This window comes from Acipenser ruthenus, chromosome 8, assembly GCF_902713425.1.
Source record: "Acipenser ruthenus chromosome 8, fAciRut3.2 maternal haplotype, whole genome shotgun sequence".
Classification (NCBI taxonomy): Eukaryota; Metazoa; Chordata; class Actinopteri; order Acipenseriformes; family Acipenseridae; genus Acipenser; species Acipenser ruthenus.
In genome coordinates this window covers 13,570,045-13,580,506 of record NC_081196.1, presented here as the reverse complement: position 1 = coordinate 13,580,506, position 10,462 = coordinate 13,570,045, and the positions used below count along the sequence as shown (strand labels likewise).

At 35.3% G+C, this 10,462-nt stretch overlaps 1 protein-coding gene across 2 annotated transcripts in view; it reads left to right on the top strand.

Annotated features, from left to right (window-relative positions):
• The first annotated feature begins 320 nt into the window (after positions 1-320).
• Positions 321-10,462, top strand: part of LOC131737815 (interleukin-1 receptor type 2-like) — an 11,106-nt gene continuing 964 nt past the window's right edge. Inside the window, exons 1-5 of one of the 2 annotated variants that reach the window (XM_059029513.1) lie at positions 321-5,020; positions 6,439-6,504; positions 7,545-7,592; positions 7,817-7,949; positions 9,394-9,530. In XM_059029513.1, coding sequence (XP_058885496.1) covers positions 4,987-5,020; positions 6,439-6,504; positions 7,545-7,592; positions 7,817-7,949; positions 9,394-9,530 — 418 coding nt within the window. In that variant the 5' untranslated portion in view covers positions 321-4,986. Of the gene's footprint in view, positions 5,021-6,438; positions 6,505-7,541; positions 7,593-7,816; positions 7,950-9,393; positions 9,531-10,462 lie in introns of both variants that reach the window. The other variant, XM_059029512.1, reaches the window with a different exon arrangement.

Genomic DNA, 10,462 nt, shown 5'->3' with positions numbered 1-10,462 from the left:
ATCTTTTGCTTATCTGGGTCTGCGAAACCAGCTGGAAGTGCAAACGTATTAATTTAGTAAAACTAACCTGCAATGATGTTTGAGTTCCTGAGTGTTCCTAAACTGTTTAACATAGCTTTCTGTCAAGAACCAATCAGCACCAATAAAATGTCATCCATTGTCAAATGCTCCTACATCTACTGTACAAAGTGTTGTGCAGTACAACAGGTGTACAAAAGAGAACCGAGGGGACATGCTGGCAATGTCCTTTCCAAAATATTCTTTAGGTGGAAAGAGCCGTGGTGGAGTTCTACTCGTTGTTTTGAGTTCCTGAGTGCTATTTCTTTATTTGTGCCTTTTTGTTCTATTCACTTTCCCCCTCATGTATTATACCACTGGAAGCCCATGATTTATCCAAAGACAGTTTAAAAAGGAGGGGGAACAGTTTAAAAAGGAAATATTTGCATCTGCCATATAGAAAGGGCCTGTTTTTGACCTATGGAAGTTCTGCAAAAAGTCTATACATTTTATATTGGCTTTATTTTCTCCATTGTATATAATTATTTAACTATGCCTTTTCTTGATCTTTGTCAAACTTGGACAATGCTATTAATATGAATACACTGTGGAAAAAAACATTTTTGTCATTTTCAAATCTCAGTTGAGAAATACCTTAACCTAAAATCTTTATAAATGGGGGGGATTCTGTTTTGGCTTTGTCACACAGGTACTAACTCAAACTGTTTCTAAGATGTGCCACTGTACATCAATATTTCAGGGAGAATTAAGATGCCACTGCCCTGATAAGTAAATATGTCATTTTGTGCTGTCAGAAATAGGTCAAGGCTCACCATTTATAGTTCCTATTTTAGTTTTTATTGTGCTTCCCTGAAACTCTGACTGTTCTGAGTTCCTCTTTCCTGCAGTAAGGTATCAGGGATGTCCAACCGATGGCTTTCGAGCCATATATGGCTCTTTTTAGTTAGATGTTAGGTATCCAATTTCATGTAGTTTTAGTTAAAATAAAATAAAAAAGTCCATTGCAAATGACTGGAGCCTGCCGTTGTTCGTATGTTTCTGTTTTGTTAACTGTGTGTGAGATTACCAAAAGCTGGTATCTCCATCTTAATACAGTAGAAACCATATCCGTGTTTTTAAAAGTCAGAGGATAGGTAGCCATATACAAGTTATTATTATTCTTGTTTATGGTTTAGGAAGGGAATACAAAAGTTACTTCTGTAAAGTTACTGATATATAAAAGGTACACATTTCCCTTCTATTAGTAAGTAAACACATTGCAAATCCTTACGATTGTTTAATGTCAAATGGGAGGAACTTTTTATTTTTTTCACAGAAAGCAAAACTGCTTCATGTGCGTTTTGTTTGATTTGTGAGCAGGGATTTAGAAAGTTAGCTTTGCCACAACATTTTGAGACAAAACATTCAATGTATGCTTCTCGGTTTCCCCTTCTGTTCCAAGTTACAAAAAATAACAGTTCATGAGCTAAAAAAACAAACAAAAAAAAAAACTATGTAATCAACTTAGTTTGTTGCTTCTGTCCTTTCAGGGCAATGCACTATTAACCAAAGCTTCTATAAGATCGAGTGAACCAATTACTGATGGTTTGCTAATTAAGGAAGCTGCAACTGTTAGTCAAGACTGTGTGCAGAGGTGAGAGATATGCAGTTGTGCAAAAGGTCACGGATGTGACACTAGGCAGGGATACAGTAACTTGACACATAGGACATTGACAAAAACATTTTTGAGCAAATGTTGCATAATAAGAAACTGGTGGGTTTTTACAGCTGTTGATGAATCATGTTCTGTTTCAGACACAGTCCAGTTATATGCCTGTGTTTGGTATGGAAATTACTTTTGCTCCAAGGAAGAATTATTGGGCCTGCTGCTATTGCATATGAAACAACTACTGCTGTGGATAGAAAAGCACACTGGGACCAGACAGAACAGGAAAACTAGTGGCATTGACAACTGATGAGGCCCGCGCAATGCTTGGAAGCAGGGCTTATTTATTTGATGCTGAAAGGATGCAGCTTACCCTGATTTCAAGAGTTCATTCCACTGGTCATTATTTTTTCCTACTGTTTAAGTGCTAAGATATTTGATTTTACAGTCTGTAAGTGTAAATAGTTTGGTTTGATTTTGTGCAATTTAAAAGTTTTAAATGTTTGTGGCTTCCTGGCACTTTAATGGTCAATATGGCTCTACTTGCCAAACAGGTTGGACACCCCTGAGGTAAATCATTATTTAAGAGCAAACATTTTATATACAACATTGAAATATCCTGCTTAAAAAGTCCTGAACTGCTAATAATTATGATGTGATTTTACAACAGCGTAAGTGACAAGATAAAAAACAAAATTCTCAAAAAGTTTCCTCATGTATGCTGTGGTAAAAGCATGGTAAACCACGGGTAAGCATAGTATTGTAGTAATGGTATTGTAAAAAAAAAATTCACTACTATCAGTTCCTGGGATTTCCAGCAAGAAATCAATGCCAATGCTCACCACCCATTCTTCAGAAACTACTTCAGAGCTGATGGCTATTCTGAGGAAGTTAGAGGTTCAATTCTACTGACATCATGTGCATTACAATTCATCATTTCTGTGCAGCCCTATGATTAAGTGAAACTTATTGTGTGCTTCCTGTAAAGGGATGGGGTCTTAAGAAAAAAACGAAGTCATTCTGACAGTAAACAATCAAGTAACTGGATATACATGGTGTAGACAGCCCAGTTACTTGATATAGAGTATATACAAAATGAGTAACTGCAACAAGAACTCAGAATGACTGGAATGACATCGTAAAGAGGTAAGAGAGTAAAACATCTACAGCCACAGACAAAAGTATTGGCACCCTTTATTATAATTCTAGGTAAAAGATTAAGGACAAACATTTAGTAAACTAACCAAGTTGTAATATAACAGAAAGCAAAATACGCAATTTTTCGTATCTTTCTCAAAAAACAAACAAACTTACTTCATTTAAAGTATTGATTCATGACAAAAGTATTGACACCCCAGCTTTAGTGTTTCATGTGTCCTCCTTTTGCTTTTATTATGGCTATCAGATGTTTATGATGATTCTTCACCAGTATGTTATATCTTGTTGGTGAAATTGGGGCCCATTCTGTGTTGCATATTTCCTTCAGCTCAGCCAGATTCGATACACAAAGCTTGACTACAACTTTTTTCAGATCAGCCCAAATCATTCCATTGGATTGAGATCTGGTGATTGCAAAGGCCATTCCAGAACATTATCTTTGTTTTCTTTAAGAATTCCAGTTGACTTAGCCGTATGCTTTGGGTCATTGCCGTGTTGGAATATAAACTGTCTGCTAATCAGCCTACGAGCAGATGGTATCATTGTACATTGATACATGGCTGCATTCATTCAATCATCAATCACATAAATGTCTCCAGTCCCTGAACTGCTGAAACACTCCCATATCATGATTGAACCACCTCCACGTTTAACTGTAAGTACAAGGTTCTCTTCAATGAAGACTTTTTTTCTCCAAACATACTGTGGTCCATTTTGGGGGGAAAGTTATATTTTAGTCTCATTGGACCAGAGAATTTTGTTGAAGAATGCTTCAGATTCATATTCCTTGGCTTATCTGAGATGTTTTTTCTTTAAACTTTTCTTTAAACGTTGTTTGCAGTGAGGTCTACAGTCATACAGCTCATCTGTGTTCAGGTGCCCTTGCACAGTTCTTTTGTGCTCTGTTATAGCTAATTCTTCTACATTTTTCCTTGGCTGTTAATCTTGGAATTTTGTGGTTATTGCTCTGATTGTGGGTGTTGGTATTCCATAGTTCTGTGATACTGTTCCGTAGCCATTTTTTTATAGATTGCTATGAGTGCCTTTCTCAAATGTGAATCCAACTCCAATGCATATATTTTTTTAATTTGTTTTATTCCATTTTTTCAGCCTTTTAATCTAAAGATGCCAATACATTTGCCATGAACAAATATTTGAAATTACTTAAGTACTGTTTATAGATTGTTTCTAAAACTATCCGAAATGGTGTATGTTGGTTTTTTTCATATTAATCAGTGGCTAATGCTCAGTAAACACTTGTATTTAACATTCTTGAAGTGTCTTATATTAAGTGTAGGGCGTCAATACTTTAGTCTGCGACTGTATATTACAATGTAGTTTGTCCTTTTGAAAAAAGTGTCAGCCATTGATTACATTTCCAACAGGTTTAATAGAATTATGAACATTTTTTTTAAAATGATTTTTTTAGTACATAACATTAGACGTGTATGGTGCTTTGACCTGAGTTTTAAAAAAAAAACTTGATATCTGCGTAATTGCAGTAGGATGTGAATTAGAAAAAGGTGAGAGGCATTTTGACAAATTAAACTTTGAGGCTTGTCTGGTCCTGCTTATGTATTCTAATGATTTTTTGTTTTTATTGGAGGGAGTGTTTTGTATGTGTGAGATACTTCTAGATTTATTTATTTATTTATTTATTTATTTAGCAGATGCCGTTAATCCAAGGCGATTTACAGAGACTAGGGTGTTTGAACTATGCATCAGCTGCAGATTCACTTACAACAACGTCTCACCCAAAAGACGGAGCAGAATGAGGTTAAGTGAGTGACCTCCTGGTTACAAGCTTTTGCTTTAACCACCGGACCACACAGCCTCCTATAAGCGTCACCACATGTGGTGTTTTTGACCTTCTGCGGGGATTGCTGGAAAATGTTAAAATGCGGTCATATGAACCATTTACAGAAAAAAAACTATGACCAGGGCAGACCACAAATAGAATTCCAATAGAAATAACATAACCGAATTTGACTGTAGAACAAAAGGCTTACTATAAACAGTGACTTTTCTGGGAAGTCATTCTTAGAAGTGAAACATCATATACAGCGTGCACCTTTAACTTCCTCTTTAAATTCAAAAGAAGTATAAAAGGGCCTCACTTATTCAGTGACCAGCAGACATTTGCTGTGCCCACATCAAGGAGCAGTATGCACTCTGGAAAAATCAGTGCCTCCCGATCAGGTAACAGAAAACTTACTGGCATACTGTACAGTGTGCTGTCTTGTCATCTCAGATTGCTGCTTAAATTAACAAGTGTAAAATATTTGCAATTCATTCGTTTATTTTTTTATAATAACTTTATTTTACTGCATTTCTGTATAGTTAGTATGGATGAAAGAACTAATTAAGAAATAAACAAGCATGTTATAGCTGCTTATCATTATATATTCAAAATGTTGGTTTAATTTACAGATTGTTTGCGTTTGAGTAAATAAATAAAATCTATTTAACTGAATGTACTTTTGGGCAAAACATTTTAGCCCCATAAACAGAAATAACAATATGAGAGCTGTGATGCAAAAAAAAAAAAAAAAAAAAAGATTAATAAGCAGTACTTCAGAAATGAAGGAGATTGATTGAATAATTACACCTTGTGCGTGTATCAAATATATTTTCATAATCAAAAAATCTGAAAAGATACCTCCCCATCTCTGTAGACACAACAGGTCCAGTATTGTCAATACATTTGGAACGGTTTGAAACTTTGTTTTTAGTTTCTTTTGAAGATTTTAAAACCCTAATATTTCACAATGCATTTCTATTTAACAACAAGAAAAATCTCTTTGCAATATCTTATGTTATTGACTTTGTTTTCCGTTACTAAAGGCCTTACTAATGAAACATACCGCACTAATCATTATTATTAAAAAATATCAATAATAAACCTTACCAGAGTGGTTGCATGTGTTCATTATTGGAATAATTAATGAAATATATTGACTGTTTAACAAATGTGGTAATTGGTTCTTGCAATGTAATAAAGTGGTAACTTGCAGACAACACTTTTCAGTGCATCCAGTTACTTGCATAGCAAGTATGTGTTTTGTTTAAAATAATGTCTGTTTTTCTTATGGCATCAACAATGTTCAGCTTGTAGTCAAATGGCTATTTGTTTGGGTTTCAGGGAGTTTCGTTGTATATTTTGAATTCATAGTTTTTTGCGTACCTTAAAGCCAGATTGGATTGTTTAATTCATTTTTCAGTGACATCTACATTGTTTTCTTAAACAAGAAAATCAGTGAAATGTGTTTTGAAGGAACCTTTCAGCTGCCTTTTATTATTGTATTGTTTGCTTGCTATAGTTTATCGTGGAATAACATACAGGTGATCTTGTTTGCAATTGGTTTACAATCCTTACATGTGGGCTAATGTTAATGTCAAGCTCAAGCCAATTCCCTGTTAAACTGCTTGAGACCTCAGCACAACCTCTCTCTGGCTGAAATTTAAAATGCTAAAGAACAAAATAATAACAAATAGCAGTAATTATAGGAATATCAAACCTGAATGCATTTATTAACATATTTTGATGTCACCCTTCCTGTCTGCATCTGATGATGTAACAAATAGCCAACCCTCACTCCCCTCTCTACTCTCCTCAGGAGCCTGTCGATGGGTCGCCATGGCAACGCTCTGCAGTTTACTTTGTGTCCAGGTTGTGAAAGCAGGTATGTAGGAGGCGTAATTGTCCAGAAAATGGGGTTGGTTAATCTTGGTGTTGGGCGGAGTAAGATAAAGTCAAGGAAGAGAGCGAGTCAGTGCGAAGTAACAAGAGTTTGTTGTCACAAATTGTTTTCATAATATTTGTTTATAAAAAAAACCCTTGTATTCACAAACTTAATGCGTCTGACTAATTTATTAATCTATACAATTTATAGTTAAAACGTACTTACCTCTGCCGGCTAAGACTCGGGCCGGGTACTATTTCCATCCATCTTTTGGTTCCTTTTTTTTTTTTTGACCCATGAATCACAAGTCCAATTCTCTCAGGATCAGAGAGGAGATTTTTGTCCTGTACAAATCTCTCTTCACTGATACTAATTTCCTTTGATTTGACCCAGAATATGAGAACATACCGGTGGTGTTTATTTTCTATTGCAGACATTTTAACTGTTTTAACCGTTTGAACTACAAAGAACATATCCTATTCAAATTGGGTCTCGAGGTCTGATCAGGCTAGAGCGAAAATACGTGGTGTTCTGTAAACTCATTGTAATAATACTAGGCTTATTTTAATTTATACTTGTATTCTTAGGTTTATTCTTTATTGTATCCATTATTATAATTTTTTAACTTAACATGTTTTTATTTGATCAAACAAGTTTAATTTGCTGTATGAGCTTATCGCATATTATCAGATGTAAAATGGTATAATCACATGTGATCAGGAAATATTCACGTGTTTAAATGTGAATTTCATATTCACATGTTTCAGCTGAGAATTTTATAATCACATGTGATCATCAATTATATTTTAATGTGGTCACATATGAACACATGTGAATAATTATTTTCACATGTGATAACATGTGTTTCCCATGTGAATCACATGTGTTTTTTCCGTAAGTGGGGTCATCTGTTACTAATTTATTTTTCACTTCACTACAAAAAAAAGGTTGTGTCACATTCTAATGTTCTTCTGTTACAGTTGTGTGAGCATTCTAACAAACATCACTTTGTAAGTTAACTCTTTTTTTTCCCCCAGTAGGCTCCCCCAGGATCAGCAACCCAATTAAACAAAGACAGGCAACACTGGGTAAAATTTTACTGTATTCTTTTTTTTTAAATCTTTTAAACTTTTTCTACCTGTTACAGTACTGCAGTTTATAATAATCTGTTTTTCTTTAGACTGGGAAATAACTGTGAGCAAGACTTTGGAGCTAACAAAAATACAACCGTTGTATTGCATGTATTGGTCCATCCTCAATATCTTGCACAGATCAATGATTTTACACCTGTCCCTCCTTGTTGGTTTCTCAGGACAAAGGCTGGTTATCCCTTGCCAGGCATTTCCAGGTTTCCCAGACGACTTCACCATCATCTACTGGCTGGTGAACTGCACCTTCATTGAGACAACCTACCCATCAAAAAGGATCCAGGAAAAACAAGAGAAGTAAGACTCTAGTGCTGTCCGATAATAACTGGGTGAAAACATGTATTCTGTTACTCTTTGTTTTATAGATCCACTATTCTATGTAACCTCGATGGATACTTTATTAAGATACTCTTTCGCATTTGGACCTGTCATTCCTTAGGTAGGCAAGAATAAGTCCTGTGTGTACCAAATGTTGTTGCTGGTCAAAATGCTGAACGTCTACACTGTCTGATTTACCAGCAAATTGTAATCCGTATAATAAATAACACTGCTTTACCATAGCATTATTCATCTAATGTTAGCAATTAATTACTTATTACATGACTTTCTAGAGAAACATTAAATTACAGAAAAGAATGACTCTAATAGGCCCATGTACAGGTATGGCAAAAGTTTTGCATCACCCAGAATTAACCAATTTTGCTTTATAAAGTCGAATGAAGCCTGCTGAATAATGTTACGTTAACATATTGAATTACATACCGCTTTGTAGTTTCCTCATATTTAACAAAAATTGAAAAATGTGATATTTCGAAATCTAACATGAAATACTGTACTACTATTATGGATTCCGGTAGACTTTTGTGATATAATTTTGTAGTTTCTTTGATTACATTATGTTAAATAAAAGACCCAAATTATGTTAAATATTTTTATTTTATTTTTTTAATTATGTCTCAATCCTAAACTAATAGGGGATGCAAAACTTTTGGCCACAGCTGTACAATTAAATTTGAATAATGCATCAAAAATGTGGTTACACTTCCGGTAGTTTTTCTGTAAGGAATTCTGTCAAGTGATGTAAACACAAGTTTTGAGAAAAATACATCCTAGGCAAGAGTCATTTACTTCAGTTTGGGGTGGATATATTTTCTTGCTATAAAATCGATTAAATCATTTTGAAATAGTTTACCGGAATGAGATTTATAAAAATGTTTCTGATTTACTGTTGTTTGAAACAAGTGCTGACCTATTCTGAATAGGAAAAGGGTCTCACAGGATGGGAACTTTGGCTACAAGTGATGGCCAAAAATGAACAATGTACTATGGAAGTTGTTTCACCTTTTAATGGAGCTACCATAGCAGGGTGAATTTGTAAAACTGAATTTGTCTGTTGCCACATTCTTATTTTCTCCATGGGTATTGAATCCCTTGTAGGTTCACTTTTTTTTTTTTGTGCCTACGTAGGATTTGACATAAAAAATAAGAAAGTGTCAATAAACAGCATAATGCCTACAAATACACCCTAACATAGTTCCATGGGAATCATTTCCAAAGTAAATATTTAATTCATGGCCATCACTTGTGGGCTAAATTCCCATTTAGTAGACCTTTGTCCTTTTAAAGGTGGTCTTTACACTGCAGTAAAATACCTACTTATACTCAATTGTATTTTTAAACAACAAAAAAGCTTCTTTTTTTAATAAAATGGATTGAAATTGTGACTGTTATATGTTTTTAGGATATACACAGTGGGAGGACAAACTGTCATTCAAAGAGATCTGACATTTAACTGGACAAAAAAGAAAGATTTCAAATCCAACTTCACCTGTGTGGTAATGAACCCGGCTGGTATGGATAAGATGCAGGTTACTTTAGGTAAGTGAAGCGGTGCGGGTCCAGCGAGGGTGAAGTTACTCCTCAAGCTGCTTTTAGGTGCCCAAGAGTGTTCAATTCGAGAGAATACCTTTTAAATGACTCATTCGCTCATACCAGCACCTCGTCACAAGAAATTCTAAAACACTGAGTATGTTTTAACAGGAACCCTTTTCATCCTGGATACCCCCAATATGTTAAACTGATTACTTTAGTGGAACTCCCTTGTATCCCAGATCCAACCAACCTCCATTTTTGTTAGTGAGGTACTGTAGAGGGGAAAATTGGAAATACAAAAAAAGGCATGAACTACGAGCAATCACATCTGAGTCACATTACCTGCTCCCTTTCTAGCACAGGGACATATAGATCCTCTATAGCAGGGATTCCCAAACTGGGGTCCGTGAGCTGGTTTCAGGGGTACTGTAGCACATACAAACATTTTTTCTCCCAAATGACCAAAGTAACGTTCCCCAGACCAGGGGATCAATTCGCTTACCCAAGCTTTGCTGTTAGGTGTTTGGGGGTTTCAATAGAAGTTCTTATTGTATTTTCTACTCCTTATATAAATATAAACTATACTGCTCCTGCTTACCTCTACAGCCAGGTTTATGGTGCATTTGTAGTTTGTCTACAACAGAGTACAGTAATTATAGAGGGGTTTCTCAAACGTCCGAGAAATAACAATGACCACCATGAAAGCCACAGTACAAACACACAACTTCTCACTGAAGGGATCAAAATCTAAACTCCAGGTGGGGGGCCTCAGTCAAATGCTTTCACAATTCTATGGATTCCTTGGGTGGGGCCCTCAGTCAAATGCTGAATGTCATTGTGCCTGGAGGCAAGAAAATGTGGTAACCCTTTTTTTTAATATTTGTTGGTCAAAAATTTAAAGAGTATTCATTAGTCCCCAGGGGTGCTCATTAAAAGCA